The sequence below is a fragment of the Osmia lignaria genome, chromosome 2 (genome assembly GCF_051020975.1).
Source record: "Osmia lignaria lignaria isolate PbOS001 chromosome 2, iyOsmLign1, whole genome shotgun sequence".
In the NCBI taxonomy this organism is placed as follows: Eukaryota; Metazoa; Arthropoda; class Insecta; order Hymenoptera; family Megachilidae; genus Osmia; species Osmia lignaria.
In genome coordinates this window covers 3,228,159-3,248,223 of record NC_135033.1, presented here as the reverse complement: position 1 = coordinate 3,248,223, position 20,065 = coordinate 3,228,159, and the positions used below count along the sequence as shown (strand labels likewise).

The 20,065-nt window shown below is 35.2% G+C and overlaps 1 protein-coding gene and 2 long non-coding RNA genes across 6 annotated transcripts in view; 1 reads left to right on the top strand and 2 right to left on the bottom strand.

Annotated features, from left to right (window-relative positions):
* The window catches only part of Grd (GABA-gated ion channel), a 140,991-nt gene that overhangs the window by 78,531 nt on the left and 42,395 nt on the right, over positions 1 to 20,065 (top strand). For all 4 annotated transcript variants that reach the window (XM_034328006.2, XM_034328005.2, XM_034328004.2 and 1 more), the window contains exons 2-4: positions 3,553 to 3,707; positions 14,378 to 14,570; positions 15,471 to 15,691. In XM_034328006.2, the coding sequence (XP_034183897.1) occupies positions 3,649 to 3,707; positions 14,378 to 14,570; positions 15,471 to 15,691 (473 nt within the window). In that variant the 5' untranslated portion in view covers positions 3,553 to 3,648. The remainder of the gene's footprint in view (positions 1 to 3,552; positions 3,708 to 14,377; positions 14,571 to 15,470; positions 15,692 to 20,065) is intronic.
* Positions 7,456 to 8,149, bottom strand: LOC117606039 (uncharacterized). The gene is made up of 3 exons (XR_004581862.2): positions 8,014 to 8,149; positions 7,805 to 7,939; positions 7,456 to 7,621 (listed from the first exon to the last, which is right to left on the bottom strand). It is a non-coding gene; the product is annotated as an uncharacterized LOC117606039 (long non-coding RNA).
* LOC143305424 (uncharacterized) lies at positions 14,378 to 16,708 on the bottom strand. The gene is made up of 3 exons (XR_013062347.1): positions 16,067 to 16,708; positions 15,477 to 15,577; positions 14,378 to 14,590 (listed from the first exon to the last, which is right to left on the bottom strand). It is a non-coding gene; the product is annotated as an uncharacterized LOC143305424 (long non-coding RNA).

Below are 20,065 nucleotides of genomic sequence, written 5' to 3'. Positions count from 1 at the left end.
CTAGTAGAAGAAAAGCTTTTAATTTTGCGCCGCCTCCGAAAAGGTTGAAATGTATTTAGTATACTATTTAACGATTAAATAGGTTTTATTAATAGTTGGAGTAATAGGTGGAGTGATGGTATAAATGAAATAAAAATTATTTTATACTTTTTAGCGCATTTCGTTAATGCAGTAAAAAATTTTATTAATAATTGTCACATAATTGTATAAACGAAATATAAATTATTTTACACTTTTTAGTGCATCTCAAAGTCGGTTGTATTTTTTGTTAAAAATTTTATTTAGGTTACTGATTTTAATGAAATGTGGAGTAGCACGTAATATCAGACACAGCAAACATCTTTAAATTATAGCATGATAATTTTAAAACAACTTACAACGATTACCGACATAATCATCAGAACACTCAGATATGTCGGCAAAAGCTTCGTGAGCCCATTCTTGGCCCTTTGAGCATTGTATCCAGTCCTTATTTTTCTTGTCATGACTTTGATGCAGTTCTTAAATCCTCTTCATTTCACAAACTTCGCTTTTTAATATCCATGTCGTTGTTCAGGTATATAGTATACAGGGTGTTCGACAACCGATGGGAGATTCTTTAAGGGGTAATTCTAGGGATCAAAATAAGACGAAAATTAAAAATGACGAAATTGCTTTCCAGTAATTAACGTTTAAAAATTCGAGTAAAAAGCGCCTGGAACTTGCAACCTGCCCAGCACCGACGATTGAACGTCAGGTTAGCAGGGGTAGGTACAGTCATAACCAAGAAGAGAAAGCCGAATGCTGCAGTACCGAGAAACAGAATTTTACTATTCAATGATTCTTGGTTATGACTGCACCCACCCCTGCTAATCTGACGTTCAGTCGTCGGTGCTGGGCAGATGGCAGGTTTTAGGCGCTTTCTACTCGAGTTTTTAAACGTTAATTACCGGAAAACAAAGCCGCAAACGCTATTCCGACATTTTTGATTTTCATCTTATTTTGATCCCTAGAATCACCTCTTAAAAAATCTTCCACCTGTTGTCGAACACCCTGTAGATAGCACAGAGTGGATCGAAATACCATTCAGGCACCATTTATAACAGAATACCTTTTTTAAATTGGACTAATGACGAAGTTTTTTGACAAGCTATAAAAATTAATTTACTAAATGATAATTTTTGTTGCTTTAAAATATAACTGTGTTGGAATCGAGAAAGAAAAAAATAGTAAAGGTACCTTTTGTAACCTTTTTTGAAAATTTAAAATATACGTTTTGTAGATTTAAGTAAGTTATAAGTATGCATGCTGAAAATTTCATCGAAATCGATCAACGCACTTAGAAAGTACAAACAATTAAAACTAACGAAAATGAAAATTAGCCTTTCGCTTAAGAATATTTTGTTTTAAATAGTATCTGGATACTTTTTCGACCCACTGTAGATACATGAGGAGCGAATCGCGTGTATACAAATATTATTGGATAAACAATCAGTTAACTCGGTACGACAAATCACTCGTTCTCCGAAATGCCCACCGAACAAATATTGTTTTTCTTTCATTACTACATGCATCAAAGAAGCCAAATTAATTTCTTTTTTCTTATTTTTAATGAAACCACTTATTCACCAAACTGTTTCCCCAAACTTGTTATCAGTGAATATCTACGTACCTACTAAAAAATGATTAAAATGTTTTTTGTTTAAACTTTATCGTACGTAGGAGCCTTTTAGATTATGTGAACAAAGAAAATTAAATTTGAACAAAGAACCTAATTTTTGTAATGAAATATGCAGTACGTTTTTATATATTCACGCAGCTCTTATTAAAGTAATCTTTACTTGAAATATTTTTCAAAATGTTTACACTAAAATAAATCGTTTCGCATTTTGCAACTTACGGCTTCGTTTTCGAAATATAAACAACTGATAAGTGGAAAAGCGACTTTCGACACGCACATTTCGAACAGATCACGGCCAAACTCTAACATCATGTTATCCTAAATCAGTATTTAGACAGAGGAGCACGTAAAAAAAACGTTGAGGCATGCGTACTGTAAGCGCCTATCAAGGAAAGAAGTTTTCATTTTTCAATAACGTATTTTAATTAACAAAAGAGGCGTCGCGTATAATATTGTTGCGACGGTGAGAAGTTTCCGCTGTTTCGACGCATCGACCGCTTCTTGATGTATCGAAAGAGCCATCGACTGCCCTGCCCGAAGCTGTCGACGAATCATGATGAGAAGCTATTCCTTGTTTCGAGCGGAAACACGTCACCGGATGCTTGAGGTCCCTTAGACAACCGCGCGTCTTTTGAATATCACTATGTATCGGGAAACCGACCTGTACGGACCTATTGCTTAAAACTCCTGTGTAACTGAAATATAGACAGTCTAGTCTGCTTCGTGTTTATTTATTTGACTATGGAATGTGCGAGCTCCACTCCCCGGCGCAACAATATAAAAAGAGGAATGGGGCAACCCCTCGCGTTCGCGCACTCCCACGCAAGCCAGATATATGATCTATATTTCGACAATACCGAACAGCCCCTTGTTCGGTCAAATGCTCTGGATTTTCGGAATCAAGCAGTCCTTCGCTGACTCTCTCTTACCACGTAACACGTCTTATTGCCGCTGTGTCAACGCTCGCGGGAACAATTCTCGATATGACACCTTGCGGCCGTCATCGGCAAATCATGCGCTTACAGTACTTACAATTAGTCCTCTAATGACGCAAGACCAACGTTGACCATAGTTATTTTCAAAACTCTGACGATGAATGAGCGGAATTTCTTTTACTGAATATTGTTAGAGATTCATTCACGACAAATGATTAGACACTGTAATTGATTGCTTATGTAGAAATTTTGCTCATTGTGAAGTTTTTCATTTCAAGGACATTGTTGGTTACTTCAGCCGAAATCGGGATAAAGAATGCTTGGTAAAATCTCTTTATTCAATATTTAGAGTTCCGTTATAATTTAAAAATCTGTGTAAAGAATAATGAAAACAACTAGAATTAATTTATAAAAATGAAAAATGTAACGGAAGATTGATACGATTCCGGGATTCATTTCTCTATCCTCTATCTCGGTCAATTCTCCTATCATCAGTATACTATTCATCGACTCGTTAGCGGAGTGCCAGCGTGAGTTTTTTTCTTTTCTTCTTTTTTTACTCTCTGCACACATCACGTTTGCCGTGCAATTAAGCCTGAATAATTTCGAATTTTATTTTCAATCATCAATGTGAATCGCGATCGACGACACACACAGTGAAGCTTTATATTAAAATTGTATTTCGAATAATGCTGTCGCAATTGTTGAAACTCGCTTGATTGAAAAATACCTCCTCCTTCCTTTTACACGTGAATAGTTGCCATAATATAGAAGCACATTCTTTTAATATAATAATTGCGTTTCTTATACGAAGAATTTATACAGATGCAGTATGTTTTTAATGGAAGAAGATCTATGTCAAAATACACTTTATAAAATCTTAACAGAAAAATTGTTAATGTCTTTAATTTTAGTAGAAGTTCTTTATAATATTCACTGCTTTTTTTAAAATTTCAGTTGTAATAGTGAAGGGTATCTATACACTGGATGTTTTAAAAGAATTGATGAATGGATTAGGACAGTACTGTGAGCGAGGATTAGTCTCAAGACATCATGAAGCAGCGAGTCTTACTGACTCTTGTCAATTTGATCACCTCCTATACATCTTTTCTGTAAGTATGAACTATTTTTTTAGATAAAAACTTGATAAAAAAATAAGAAAAACCTCTAACATAATGCTAAACACAAGTAGGTTATACAAGATGTGAACATAATTAGACCAAATTACACAGAGCAAAAATAATGGCCAAAATTCAAGCTGTCGTTGAAATGATGAAACTAAAACTTTATATGTACTTAGGTACTTATATAGGGCTTTTGGGGCTAGTTATTCCAAATCTGATGCCAAAATTGAAAAATTCAAGATGATGGACCCAATTTTGAAAATTAACAGGAAAGAAAAATGCCTTTGTGTAAGAGCGAACGAATACTTAAAGGGAGTGGGTATTTTTTGACGTCAAAAAATTCCTTTTTTATTATGTACTTCAGTAATAGAAAATATTTTGGTAATTATTTAGATTACGGACGGTAACTCCGATTTCGATGATTTTTGAATATGTTGTAGAAATCAACATTTTGAACAACTTTTTCTTATACATATAACCGCCGCTCGGCCTTAGTTTTCGAGATATTTTCGAAAAACTGTCGAAACTAACACATTGAATTCTGGCCATCCATTTGCGTCCGTGACAACGTACGCATTAGTATGGGATTGCCGCTTTTCTACTGTTTCTGCAGGCAACAGCACGGCGACCGATGACCAATATATACCTTGTGTACTTCTGCATTCATGATTTCAATGTTCGTAGCTATGATGGCAGCTGGGAACCTAACCCAATCTACTCTACCTAATCAGTGAATTAAGTTAGGTTAGAGTAAAGTGATATTCTTGTCGCCTAACGGTGACCAGACACACATACTGAGATTCAAAATCATGAAAATTAGTTAAATTTAATTCTTAAGCCCACCTGTTATATGTATATGAATATATATGTATATTGGCCTCGGTCACCGTGCTGCTGCCTGCAAAAACAATAGAAAAGCGGCGATCGCACACTGACGCGTAAGAAGTACTTACACGGACGCACACGAACAGGCAGAATTCAATGCATTAGTTTCGACAGTTTTTCGAAAATATTTCGAAAACTAACGCCTATATGTATAGGAAAAAGTTGTTCAAAATGTTGGTTTCTACAACATATTCAAAAATCATCGAAATCGGAGTTACCGTCCGTAATCTAAATAATTACCAATATTTTATATTTATACATATTTAATCCATAATTAAAACAATTTTTCATAACTAGGGGGTCCTAAAATTATGTCGAGTCACAACACTATTATAAAACAATCTCACATCATAGGATAGGTTGTCCTCTTCGTTTTCTTCAAATTCTTCGCAGATATGAAGTATTTGTACTCTTCAAAACGGGGTGTCGTCTCGCTAACTGTATTGCCAATCGGTGCCTGTCTCATCTTTTGAGGAATGCCGATTGGCTCTTCATGATCAACTCCTCCACGGCCGACGCACCCCTCGAGGTTCTCTTCGTTGATAGTCTTGTCAACGCTGGTCAGTCTTGTTTAGAATTCCTCGCGAACCACTACGGTTCATTCGGCGGCCTTCGTCTTTAGGAATTCTCGGGAATATCAGTTCACTCACAAGCAACCGTCTTTTGACTCGTGGTAGACGCTTGTTCCACCACTCCATCCTTAAATACTTAGAACGGGGTGCTTCGGTCGGTTTGACCCATTCAATTGTCAAAGGGTCCCGTCGTGAGCAAAAGCTCAAAACACAGAGCTATTTTTATGTAAGCTATATTGAATTCAATCAAGATCAAGAATTACAATCAAAGTGAGCAATTACTCAAAATAAAAAAAAATCACGATCGCGGTCGTAAATAAAATTGAATCACGGTTATGATCATGATTTTGCGATCACAGTGATAAATCACTGTTGGTGATTTTGCACACCATCGTTATTTTTTCTTCGTGTAGGTGCCGGTGGTATATTGATCGTGAATCGTATTGATTTTACTAATACTGAAAGTTCAAGTTCATGGATGGCGAGAGAGAAGAACAACGTGTATATGAAAGTAAATTCTTTAATAAACATTATAGTATATAGTAAAATCACAAAATTCAAAAACTTGCATATCTAAAACGTGAAAAGTGGCACGTTTATGGGATAATCTAATAGTCATGTTATAAAATTTGTTTAAATACGAAAAACATCATTTTCTGTTTACAAGTAAATAATTAGCACACGAAGAAGCTCCATAATCTATAAGAGATATACTAGTGTCCAAATGTAAGGTGCAACCGAATTCTATTCGGTTGTATGACGTAAAGTCTTCTTTATTACGTCTCCAACTGTCGTTTTTCCTAAATTCCAAACTCGCTAACGATCGGTATTCTCTGCACCTGTCATCGACAATGCCGATTTCTCATTCTATAATTATGACACAACAATATAACGAGAGTCTGTTGTATTCTAAGAAGTATACTACAGGGTGATTTTATCGCAACGCAAACCAAAAGCGATGCCAACAGTTACTCGAGAGTCGTTCTTTTCATACGTACACACCTACACAGTTCTCTCTGCTGTTCAGACATCGTCATACAGGTCTTCGCTACGATAGACGGAATCAAATCAGCTTAAACCACCCAGTATGTAAGGGTTTAGATCAGACATTCTTAAGGGCACAGACTCCTTGTGTCATGACCTGTATTCGTGCACTCACACAATCAACGGAAAGCATGCACGTATACGCCATGTGTGAGAGAGACACTCGATTTCGTAGATTCCATTTTTCGTCTCGATAATTGCATAAATGAAATTTTCGCGGGTACAGCACACACGAGTAGACTTCGCTACAGGTCGGTCTGGTCCGCTTTAACGCTAATAAACACCATACGTTGAGAAAAATCGAATTTTCGAAACTGTACGATTGAGACAGACGCTGTTGTAAGCAAACAACATGGCTACCGAATGCTGCGTTCAGCTACATTTTAGCGAATATTAGACGATTTAATCGTTTTTTCACTGATAACAGAGCAGACCAACCTTCCTTGAACTAGCACAATATCACTGAAATTCGATTTTTCATAATTTATCACTTCTGGAAGACGTAAAATGGAATCTACGATTTGCACGCATTAGACGTAAAATAGAGGTAAGAATAGTTCACTGATTCTCCGTCAGAGGCATTGATGGTATATTTGACCACGTTATCATCAGGGTCGATAAAAACATAAATCAGTCGATAAATGTAAATTCTAATTTGACACCATAAACAGCTACGCGAATATAGCTACAAGTAAGGCATAGTTGCCGCAACGTATTAATACTTCTGTCACGTTGTTGCCACATCTGTTACAATTCTAACCATCAGCACAATGAATCAGCTCGAGAAATAGAAAAGAATAGTGCCTTCGAAAGAGAAAGAGGTCCGAGAATAAAACAATACATACACTAATATGTACAACCACAAAACTTTTTTATTCGTATTTATAATCATATTTTGTTATCAATGAAATTTCAGAGGTATGCCAGAGAAATGAATTATAAAACTTGCACATTTCGCAATATTTCGCATATTCTACATGCAAAAAGACATTAGAAGGCAATATAAATGTGCTGTTTGTATTCATATTTATCTATCATTTACTAACGAGATTTTGATTCCTGCTGGACATAGAAAAGGAAAACGCGAACGAAAGACAAGTAGTAAAAACGAAATAATACACATAACGAACGCGACCATAAAACTTATCAGAATGAAAACTACAGGACATTAATAATTTCAAGAAAGGAATAAAAAATAAAGAGACATATAATAATTTTTAATTTTTATTTATTTATTATATTTTTCATTTATCCATCTTAAATTTCCATTTAATAAATATGGATCACGTAGGGTCGCCCGCGACCGCGACCGCCACCTCTTCTGCCGCCTCTTCGTCTGCCTCTTCCTCCACGGCCGCCACGGTATCCGCCGTACAATATCTTTTTAATAAGTTTTTTCATCTGAAATATAATAATGAATTTTAATATAATTGTACCTGCATATATATTTGATTATGTGACATTATTAAAGAACAAAAAATAATCGTGGTAATTCATTTGTTACTATTGTAGAAAGGATTTCCGTTTCACGAAAATCTAATTCTGCCACATTTATTACATAGAAAAATCAACGTTTTTACTTACTTGCGAATACGACGGCTTCTCCTTTTTCTCCTCTTTCTTTTTCTCCTCATCTTTGTTTTCTTTGTTTTCTTCTCTCTTTTCTTCTTCTTTCTTTTCTTCTTCTATCTTTTCTTCTTCTTTTATGTTCACTTCTATCTGTAAAGAAAGTAATTTATATATAAATAACGCAATATTAATGATATAATATTCTACTGGCCGATTATACGCACCTCATATTCTGACATCTTGCAGTATGATTGTCTTTTGTCGTTGATGCTGAAACCACTCGAATGGTGGTAGGGGATCAGGACCGTGTTCACTGTTTTATAAAATAGACCCTTTCCTAATTTCTAATTTTACCGATTGAAATTTTATTTTCATTTTATATTTTTTTTTATAATCTCAAATCATAATATTATAAATGAAGACAACTTCAAAACAGTTTTTTTTTTTTTAAATAAATATCAACCTCATTGTTCTTGTCTATTTTTCTATGACTTCATTTTCTTCGTGAATGCAACGATGCACCAAAAATTTGCAGATACAATTTTTATTTAAATAGAATTGCATATCTCTTTTACTCGTATCAATTCCTTGAAACATTCTGCATAAAAAAGTACTATGGTACTATTAGAACTAATAAACTGATGGGCCACGGCTCCCGAGATCAAAATTCAAGTTCTTTAACACAAGACCTGAGATTGTGTTGATATCTAATAATATGAATGTCCAAAGTAGAGGAAAAATCGAGAAAATACACCCGCAGAATCCAAGTATTTTTAGGGATATGTACATCTAATTCTAAATAAGGAAATTTAAAAAAAAAAAATAATAAAAATACAATATACACATGTATATACTAATCAAATTGAGTAATCTCCTCCTTTTTCAAAGTCGGTTAAAAATGGAAGCATAGCACTACATATGTGTATTATACTACATTTTGAAAGTATAATTATTATTTAATTATTTATATCTTTAAAAATACCAGGTATCTGTACTTAATATTTCATACCCATGATCGGAATCCTGTAGTATAATCTTACAAAAATTTACAAAAGTTTTGCCAAAATTGTCTTCAAAAGTATAGAAGCTTATGTGTACGATTTAATGATTTATTTTGTGCTGTTGGTTTCAAAATGTAGAAAGATAGGTTTTGTTATCAAAAAACATGCTATTATATACATATGTACATCATTGTGCGTTCCCATAAATTTAAACAATGAATAATAATAAAAGAGAAAGAGAAAAATTTAAATGACGTTCCAGTCATATGTGTGTGCCTTGTTTTTAACCGACTTCGAAAAAGGAGGAAGTTACTCAATTCGATCAGTACATATCTTTTTTTATTTTTTTTTTATTTTATTCTTTTTTTCTGTGTGTGTTCACCGATTACTCCGAAATGGATGGACCAATCGGAACGAAACCGTTTGCATCTTGTAGAGTATGTCTTCCGATTGGTCCCGATAAAAAAAAAATTTTTTCATTTTTTCATTGTTATTGCAAAATACAGGAAGTTTCTAATCTCAACATAGGATGATTTCAATGCTCCTTTAATATGTTGTCGGGGGCATGATTCTGAACAACTTTTTCATGATGCATAATTAACGAAAAGCTTTAGTTTCCCAGATATTTGTAAAAAACTATTGTTACTACTCCATTGAATTCTACATATGCCTACGTGTCTCTGGCGGTGTATGGGTCAGCATGCAGTCGCCGATTCTCTACTGTTTCAATACACATATCGCGTCAACCGAAAATCAGTATGCATATATAATCACTATTGTTATTGAAAAATCCTATTCTTTAGCGCTACTCTGTAAGGAATACACCGATCGCGATGAAACTTTTCACATCTCGTAGATCTTTCCACGATTATCCCATTTGCAAAAATGTATGTAACTTCTGATTGTTAATAACTATTGTTATTGCAAAAAACCTATTCTTCAGGGTTCATTTTCGCGATGAAACCTTTCGCATCTAATCGGAGATATTTTCGCGATGATCTCAATTGCAAAAATTTGTCGATTTTGTTATTGTTAATAACTATTGTTATAGCAAGTAACCTATTCGCTAGTGTTACTCTGCAAGGAATGTACTGATCGCGATGAAAGCTTTTACATCTAATATGAGGTATTTCCGCGATGAGCTCGCTTCCAAAAACGTATGGAATTTATTATTGTTAATAACTATTGTTATAGCAAAAAACCTATTTCTTGGAGTTACTCTGCAAGGAATAAACCGATCGCGATGAAACCTTTTGTTACGGGCAATGTACATATTTAACGTGGGCATGCTGTAAAATGACCGGGCATTGTGTAGAATGCCCGTTTGAAAAGCCATTGTGCAAAATCTCCGTAACAAGTTTCGGTCAGTCTATAAAATGTCCGGTCATTATACAGAATACTTACGTTAGAGGGTGGTGGTCAATGTATTGAAATGCTCTTGTTACGGTAAATGTGATTAATCTGGTGATTATATACAGGGTGGCCCATATAATTCTTAACAGCTCAATATCTCGAAAATTATGACATCGATTTTAAAGTTTTTGGTCTTAAATCTAACTATATAAACATGAAGTGGCCCCCCTTTCTTCTTTAATGGGGGGCGGGGGTACCTTTATGATTTTAAATGGAACCCCTTATAAAACGTTACATATTTAGATTTTACAGGAAAAAACAAGTAAATTTTGTCTGAAACATTTTTTTGTCAGATATTTCCATGATGAGATTATAACAGTTTGAAGTTTCGACTTGTAGATACTTACTTGAAGCGCTCGAAAATAGCGTTATTGAATTGCGTCTGTGAAATTAGCACCTCATCTTCAAAAAACAAAACTTTGAGCAACAGATCTATTTGCACCCGCAATAGTTCTATAGTTCCTGATAGGTTTCAGAAATAGTTCCGGCGAAATACCTGAAAAAATAGCATTTTGAAAATATGAGGTGCCAACTTCGCGTGGCACCGCATCATGCGAAAAATGTTATTTAAATCATCGTATTGAGAACGTTTTCATGGATAACTGAGTCAAACTCAAGAACTGTACCTACAAGTAAGTATCTACAAGTCGAAACTTCAAACTGTTATAATCTCACCATGGAAATATCTGACAAAGAAATGTTTCAGACAAAATTGACTTGTTTTTTCCTGTAGAATCTAAATATGTAACGTTTTATAGGGGGTTCCATTTAAAATTATGAAGGTACCCCCGCCCCCCATTAAAGAAGAAGGGGGGGCTACTTCATATTTATGTAGTTAGAAAGGCCCTTCAGATCCATGCAATTTAAGACCAAGAACTTTAAAATCGATGTCATAGTTTTCGAGATATTGAGGTGTTAAGAGTTATGTGGGCCATCCTGTATAATTGCCGATTATTATATATAATCACTACTAAATTTGGTAAATGTGATAAATCTTATCTTATCTTATATACAGGGTGTCCCGTAACTGGTGGTACAAGTAAGTAGGGGGTGATTCTACGTGAAAAATTGAATCGAAAATGTTTTCATATGACGCTTTATTTTCGAAAAAAATAAGTTTGAAAATTTGTCGAGTACACGTGTAAATACTTGGACCAGCTTCAGCTCGACGGATTTCATTGTAGATCACCTCCATTCTTGATCGATGGACAGGTTTCCAGAATTCGTCTAATTTATGAACTGTTGGTAATGATGTCCACGTTGTTGCAAACATAACTGTGCTCTCCTTATTAAATTGCATCGAACGTTTTCTAATGTGTCTTTGTGCAATTTTAATTGTTGCTATAATAATTTTTTGTTTTAATTGTTCAACGCTCGTGTCTCGAGTAAATAGATTTTATTGATAGCTGTGGAATATTGGTATAAATGAAATAGAATTTATTTCATACTTTTTAGCGCATTTTGAAGTCGGTTGTATTTTTTGTTAAAAATTATTTTTCTCCTTAACAGATCGAATAGATTAAATTTTCAGTAATTTCAATAATATCCCAGCATAAGCATATGATGTATCTAAACACAAGATCGTTCTTCCCCAATTTGTTCAACGGTGCCTTAAGAACAAATCGGAAGATCGAAAGGCAAGCACAGTGTCAGCAAACAAAAGGAACCAAGGTACATATATAGGAAAACTAGGGAAATAGAGTAGGCAGCAGCAACAATGTGTCCGATCAAGCAATGTTTTCATCGTGACCTAAAAGAACAGAGAGGTATTAAAGTGCCGTTTTATTTCGGTTTAAAAACGATTCAGCCGCAATTTTCTTTGCCCACCAAAATTCCCTCGTCCCAATTTCCAGATGGTCGGTTGTGTACACTGACACCACGTGTACACACGATACTCATGTCGCGAAACATAAATGAACCAGCATCGAACACGCTACTACAAACAGAAAGAAAACCCAGAGGGAAGGGAATTGGAAGTTTGCAAACTGTCATGAATACTGATATCTAGTGGATATGTCATAACTTATAAAATATATGTACAAAGATAACAACATCTAAAAAAATATACGAAATATGCAATAAGTAGCGTGGATGTATGTACATTGAGTAGCATTGAACTTGTCGCAGTGAAGTTGGCTACAAATTCACTAACGCATTCATGCCGCGTCGGTGAGTGAATGCGTGGCTAACTTCACTGCGACAAGTTCAATGCAACTCACTGTATGTACATGGAAGTTATGAATAATTTTAAGTTTATTTTTCGATTACAATCGACGCGGGTGGCGTGAAATTTAAGATGTATACAATAAAATGAGGTTGTTGACTTTAGGACTAGGCAGATGTGCATCCTTGTCTTTTGCCCGGACACTGACTCAGGATCTGCTCATCTGTCGGCTGTTCGAAAACGAAACGCGTGCTTCGAAACTTGATATTTCAATTTTCAGTTGCTTATATCTCGAAAACCAAACCGCAAATTGTGCCGACGCACTGCCATTGTTTATGACCACAGTTCGAATGTAATCAGTAGTCAACACTCTCACCGCTCAGCCTGTCCTCTACACGTGCTCTAATCGGACAGCGTTTTTCGTTAATAACTTAAAAATGAAGCTTTAATCAACATTTTGACAAAGGAAAAAGTTGTTCGGAATTACCTCAGCAACCACCCCTCCTTGGATCCTACGGCGGTTCTGAGACATCCTGTTTAACGTATACAATAAAGTGTCCTTAGCTGACCTGAATCGTGCCTGAATCGACCCACCAATTTTTGGAATTAGTTTCGAACAGTAAGCTGGGGTTACATCAATCGGTACCGCTATACTTATGGCTGGGTGGTTCGACATCAATTTCTCATTCGCACACAACAGAGAGGAAACATACGCCCAAATATACATATACCAGCGCCAGTCCTGACAATGAACCTCGGTCAGTTAGTGAGAATTTCCTGCAGGCACGTTCAGCAAGTACAGGTTACTTTAGCGTTACATCCCCCCCGCCCGTGATTACCGATCGATAAATCTGACAGTAATACAGACAACGATACCCAAAATCTAGCACTTAGGAGCACGAATAGACAACTTGCTCGAGCTTCTCTGTTTTACTATACGTACTTTACTAAAGGTAAGAATCTTGTTAATTTTATTAATGAAGTAGCTTAACTTTTTTCACGTGTTAGGTTTTTGTATGTTCCCTCTAAGCTATATATCGGACTCGACTAGTTTGCGAGATATTCGCGAAAGAACATTGTTAGGTTAGGTTAGGGAAGGGATAGCGAATGAAAACGAAAAAAAATACGGTGATCGTGACAATCGGCAAAAATCAAAAGCCTATTATATTGTTCTAAATACCAATGGGATGATAACTTTTTTATTCTTGTAGGCGTTTAGTGGAGGGAAAAGATGCTAATCTCCCCGGACGCCCTTAACTCGGGCCGGCGACCGCCAGGTGGCTGCGGGATCAGCATTGTTCTCGCTGGCGGTCGCCCAGCATGCGATTCGGATACAAGTTTCGAAAAGCGATGTTATAGGCGTCTGGAGCAGGGATCGTCTGTCGTCAGCTCCGCTAACGAGTCTGGCAGAAGATCCCGAGATGCAACGCCGTTTCTCCCCCGGCCCTCTACCCTCAAATTGTTTTTTATATAACTTTTACCAGCAAATTTGTGGAATTTTCCTGATTAAAATGAGACCAAACACGACGTAATTCAGGATATTTACATGTTATGTAGCATTATCGTATCTATTGAACTAGAAAAACGAATTGTTACCCACATTTAAAATAATTACAGTAATATGAAAGATAAGACATTTACACTTTGAATTATTTATATTTTTTGTTATAATGAAAAATGTTTTGCATCTCACTTCTGTTCTTCGAATGTTCTGTTATTTACGTGTTTAAACTTGTCTCGCCTAAAAAAGGAAGAATTTTTAACATTTTGGACACCGTTTTAAATGGTGTCCAAACATTAATGAGAATAACTACTATAGATAAGTTTCTTGAAAGAGAAAAATTTTATTTTACATTTTGGCTTACTTTCCCACACAAGAAAAAAACAGAATTATCTTCTACAATGGTAGCAATAGTTACTTGATATCCTACATAAATGTGTACTATATAAATTTTTATGAAAGGAAAGCATTGTAGTTTCTTTATTGAAGATTTTATAAATGTGTTACAGAGCGGCTGCTGGTGCGAAAACGTCCACGAGGCAAAGAACGCAAAGCAACAATCACAGTAACATAAGCGAACTACTGGACAATCTGCTTCGTGGTTATGATAACAGCGTTAGACCAGACTTTGGTGGTCCACCGGCTACGGTTGAGGTCGATATCATGGTACGCAGTATGGGTCCGATTTCTGAAGTCGACATGGTTCGTACCTCGTAGTTTCTCTGTATTAAGCAACAAATTATTTATTATTTATTTTTCTTCCCTATCAGTTATTGTTATAACAGCTTAACCGCGTGTGCAGTGTCTAATCGTTCAAAGTGGGGAGATCCCCCCCAATCGGTTGAGTAATCATAAGCGTTAAAATATAGTTTTATACATGTGTTATACATTAATAGCAACAATAACTATGCATTAATAAATACAATTCATTTACTCTTTTATATTTTTACTAACAATTTCATTTGTAAATTTAGTACTTTTAGAGATGGTACGGCTAACAAAACGCTTATAATAAATGTTCAATGCGATTTACAGGATTTGTATTTGCGCGGGTATCGATCACAGTCAATACTTTACATCTGCGGGGCCTTCTCGCCCTCGGTTGGCGGGCGTATGAATCTCTCTCGACAAAGAACGTCCCGCGCCGAGCAGAATGTAATTCTCTTTTTGTTAACGATAAAGTTCATTTTCGCTAAGATAAAACTCGGAGTTCCACTTCTGTGCCCACCAACCACACCCATAATTCAACAATAAATTATTTTGTCTCCGGCAAAAAATTAGCTACGTAGTAATAGGTGTCTTAAACATCAAATTACAATATTCAGTATTAACTTAAAAAAAAATGAATGCCGAATCAGAAATATGGCATAAAATATCTTAAGTGGTGTGATTTGGACAAATAGATATAAAAGAAAGTACCCTCTTTTTTTTAAAATTAGGTTTTATCGTTTTGCAGAACGATTTTGTATAACACTGTGTCAATCAATGAAATAGCAAGTAGAACAAATTAACTGTTGCTGCATAAGTTCTCTTCACTAATAATATGCAATTACATATTTATAATATGTAAATTTATCTAATTAGAGATAACTTCCTGCGCAGACTTACTCGATGGATTGCTACTTTCGGCAATCATGGGTGGATCGACGTTTGGCATTTCAAGGCGGCAAAGAAACTTTGGCACTCAGCATATCTATGCTTGCGAAAATCTGGAAACCGGATACGTACTTTTATAACGGCAAACAGAGCTACTTACACACGATAACCAGCCCAAACAAATTTGTCAGACTCTATCAAGATGGCAGAGTACTCTACAGTTCTAGGTGTGTCACCATTTTATATAGAAATACTTATGTTACAATTGGAATAAAAGTTCCTCTCAAATGTTGACAAATTTTCACAATCAGTAGTTCACAACAATCATTGTTGTGATGGAAAAAATTACATCGTCACATTGCTTTTTTATCCGACTTCGAAAAGGAGGGGGATACTCAATTCGATTAGTATATATTTTTTTTTTTCTGGCTTTGTTCGTCGATTACTCCGAGATGGATGGACCAATCGGAACGAAACCTTTTGCATCTTGTAGAGTATGTCTTCCGATTGGCGCCGTTAAAAAACATTTTGCATTTTTTCATTCCGAACGGTTTGTATTGCAAAAAAATGTACTATTTCATGTACGTTTGGCGTATGCTCACCGATTACTCCTAGACGAATGGACCAATCGGAACGAAACATTTTGCATCGTGTAGAGTATAACTCCCCATTGGACCTGTAAAAAAAACATTTTACATTTTTTCATTGCCAACAATTATTATTGCAAAAAACAGAAAGTTTCTAATCTCAACATAGGTTGATTTCAATAACCCTTTAATATGTTGTCGGGGGCATGATGCTGAAGAATTTTTTTATTATGCATAATCAACTGAAAGCTTTAGTTTCCAAGGTATTCGTGAAAAACTATTATTACTACTACATTGAATTCTACGTATGCCTACGTGTATTCTACCTCCTACTCTGACGGTGTATGGGTTAGCATGCAGTCGCCTGTCTCTACTATTTCTATACACATATCGCGTCGACCAAAAACTAGTACATATACAGGTAAGTCTCGATTAATGCTAGTTCACATAGTGCGATATTCGATTTAGTGCGAATTTTAAAATGATACCAGGTCGCATTTAATGCGAACAAAAATTCAGTTAATACGAGGCTTTTCTCGATCCAGACATGGATCGAAGCATGCAAGTTAACAGAGACTTGGATAAAATACTGCGGGTTTATCATCACATATACGGAGATATGAAAAAGCAGAAGAAAGTGCAATCAACACTGTTAAAATACTTTAAAAAATAATAAACATGTTTATGCTATTATAATTTAATAATATACGTATTTTTGATCGTATATTTTCTTTAACTAAGAACCAATTCCTATATTTCAAGTATTCGAATAGTACGAATTCAAATAATGCGAACAATTTCTGGGATTTATTACTCGCATTAATCGAGACCTAACTGTACATCATATCATGATATATACTATTATATAAAGAGACAGTGTTTGTTTGTATGTACAGAAAAATTTCAAAAACTACTTAACCGATTGATACCAAATTTTAACAGTAGCTTTCTTGCCTTCTCTGGAATGACATAGGTTATATTATTTTAATAAAAATTATATTACATCCGCGTAAAAATACGTAAAAATATGTTGAGCGCCCTGAGCCTATGCCCGCTACTTCTTATCTACTGCTCCCAACTGCTAGGTAGCCGCGCATTCGTGCCTGCCCAAAAGAGAATTAGCAAAGTTTGCATGATATATACAAGTCCGTTTCAACTGGTAAATCGTTTATTTTCGTCTTTATAAAGAGACAGCGTTTGTTTGTATGTACAAAAAAATTTCAAAAATATCATTAAAGCTACTATCTTAACAGGACCAACCCAAGCGAGATCGCCCTTTATGTACCGTGCATACCTATGATCCCCAGCGACTTACCATTCCACTTTAAACGTTTGCAAATCCCTATTAAAGTTTCTTTTGCTATAACAGTAAATAAAGCGCAGGGGCAGACATTTAAATATATAGGACTCGATTTACACTCAGATTTTTTTTCACGCGGACAATTATATGTTGGACTTTCGAGAACGAGTAATTCCAAAAACCAATTTCTTTTACTACCAAATGAAAAAAAAAAACAACAAATAATCTATACTTCTATACTCTATACTAATATAGTATAAAGCTGTAAGCATTTTCTTTGTTCGGGGTAATCTCCAAATCTACTGCTTCGATTTTGATCCGATTTTTTTTTATGTGTTCCTTATAACCTTGCGAAGGACATAGTCTCAGTTTTATTACGCTGTTGCATCGGGAAACGTATAAAATATTGCTTATTTCGTTTGTGTAAATCGTAGCGCAGAACAGTTCAGCAGAACTGCTAATCCCCACCGCTGCTGTGTTTACATAGTAGTAGCGATGAAACTTTTCACATCTCGTAGATCTTTCCACGATGAGCCCATTTGCAAAAATTTATGTAACTTCTCATTGTTAATAACTATTGTTATTGCAAAAAACCTATTCTTTAGCGATACTCTGCAAGGAATGTACCGATCGCGATGAAACCTTTCACATCTAATCAGAGATATTTTCGCGATGTTCCCAATTGCAAAAATTTGTGGAATTTGTTATTGTTAATAACTATTGTTATTTTAATTATCCAATAAGAACGGTAAATCACCTTACGGCATCCTACAAATACTGCTCGTTCCACTAAAAAGTGTGAAATAAAATAATTTCTACGATACCTAAAATGCGTTTCAATTACGTTGAGAAATTGTGAACCTCGGGAATAAGTTCCTAATTCATTCTTGAACAGTCATCGGGAGTTCTTCTAGCATCTACAATAGTCTCGTTTAACATAAATGTATGTGGCAGAAGAGAATTCACGATCTGCATCGTCGTGCTTGATGAAGTGAAAAATGCTTGAGAAACGAGGCAGCGATAATAGAACTCACGATCAGATAATGCTATAAATTTTACGAGCTGTTTGTTGCTGATTGAGAACGATCGGGTAATCTTTTCTATCATTTGTTAAAGTATTATTACATTCAACTTTACTTCCTTTATCGACGAAGCTTCAGAGAAGAGATGAACAAGAATTTTTTCTTGGTAGAGTAGTACACTTTTTATGTTATGTGCAACAGAAATTTTAAGGTTGGATAAAATATTATTCATCCTCGCGGTTTTGTGTCGTTAACTTGTGTCGTTAAGTAATAATTTATTAAAATTTCACTTGTCGAGAAGATAATAAATTTGACCATTTTCTTGTCATCTTTCTTTGAAGTAGCCCAACGTCGAGGGACGATGCACTTTTTGAAGAATGATTCTTAGTAAGACCGCAGAAGTATGCACGTATAGCGCCACCTTGAGCTCAAGGGTTAATTCTGACGTGCACAATAGAGCCGATCCAGAAGACTAGGTCAAGAGAAAAGGAATGGGTTAACAAAGGGGAAATGTACATCCCTTGATTCCGCCTACTTGTTTCTCTCTGTTTCTGTTTGTTTTTCTACGAATTAAACTAAACATTTTATTTTTCATGTTCTATTGAAAATAGAGTAGACTGGTTCTAAGAGAATAGCAATTTAATGAAGTATCGTGAATAACGTAATCAATAACTGATCGTGTATTATACGAAAAGTGATAACGGATAATTTAAGATCAGCATATTGAAAAACAACACGAATTCAGAAATAATATTTGAAAACATAGCTTTAGTTTTTGTGTACCTATTATTAATGTTACTGATTTTGCAGCTGTGTTCTTATAAGGGTATATCTGACAAGGAATGATCCCAAACCCGGAATTCAGAAAATGATGAAACCTTGCGAATATGTAGGGGATGTTCTGATTAAAACGAAATTTTTTTTCTGCTGCTCATTTCCAGTCTAAGAGGGTGAAAATCGCCCTTAAAATTTCGCCCGTTATTTTTTCTTCCTTTCCAAAACCGCTAAAGGTATCTAAAAACTTCTCAAACGGAAATTGTTCGCTTAAACAATTACAAAAAGTTATAAACAAAAAAGCTTATAAACTATTGAGAAGTTCTAAAACTTGTTATGATGAAAATAGGAAATGATCTGTAACAAAAAGGAATACAATATCATATGGTAAAGCTTCCACTGTTCAATAACTGTTGGCAATGACTGTACAAGCCCCTATTAGTACTACGTTCGTACGTCGGTGTTGTACCGATTGCCGGTTTTAGGCGCTTTTCAAACAAATCTTTGAACGTTAATAATTAAAAAACATAGCCGTGAACGCGTTATCGTTATTCTTGATTTTTGTCTTATTTTGGCCCTCAGAATCATCTGCTCGAATTTGTCCTATCTGTTGTAAAACATATAAGTATACTTAAGTAAAAGTATTTAAAATTGCGAAACTTTAATTCGTTATATATATGTACATACATATATCTTCTAAACAAATGCCGTCTCCCGCAAAATGCTTGCAGAGAACTATTTAGAATAGGTATGCTTCTGTACAACATATCTAAATTGTAAGTACAAACAAAATCGGTGAGGTGTACTTTTTTCTGCAATTGTACCAATTTTTAGATTTTTCTTCGCCCTGCAAACACCAAGTGCAGCTGTCAGTGACAATTTAAACCAACGAATATCAAATACTGTTAGTCTTTAAAA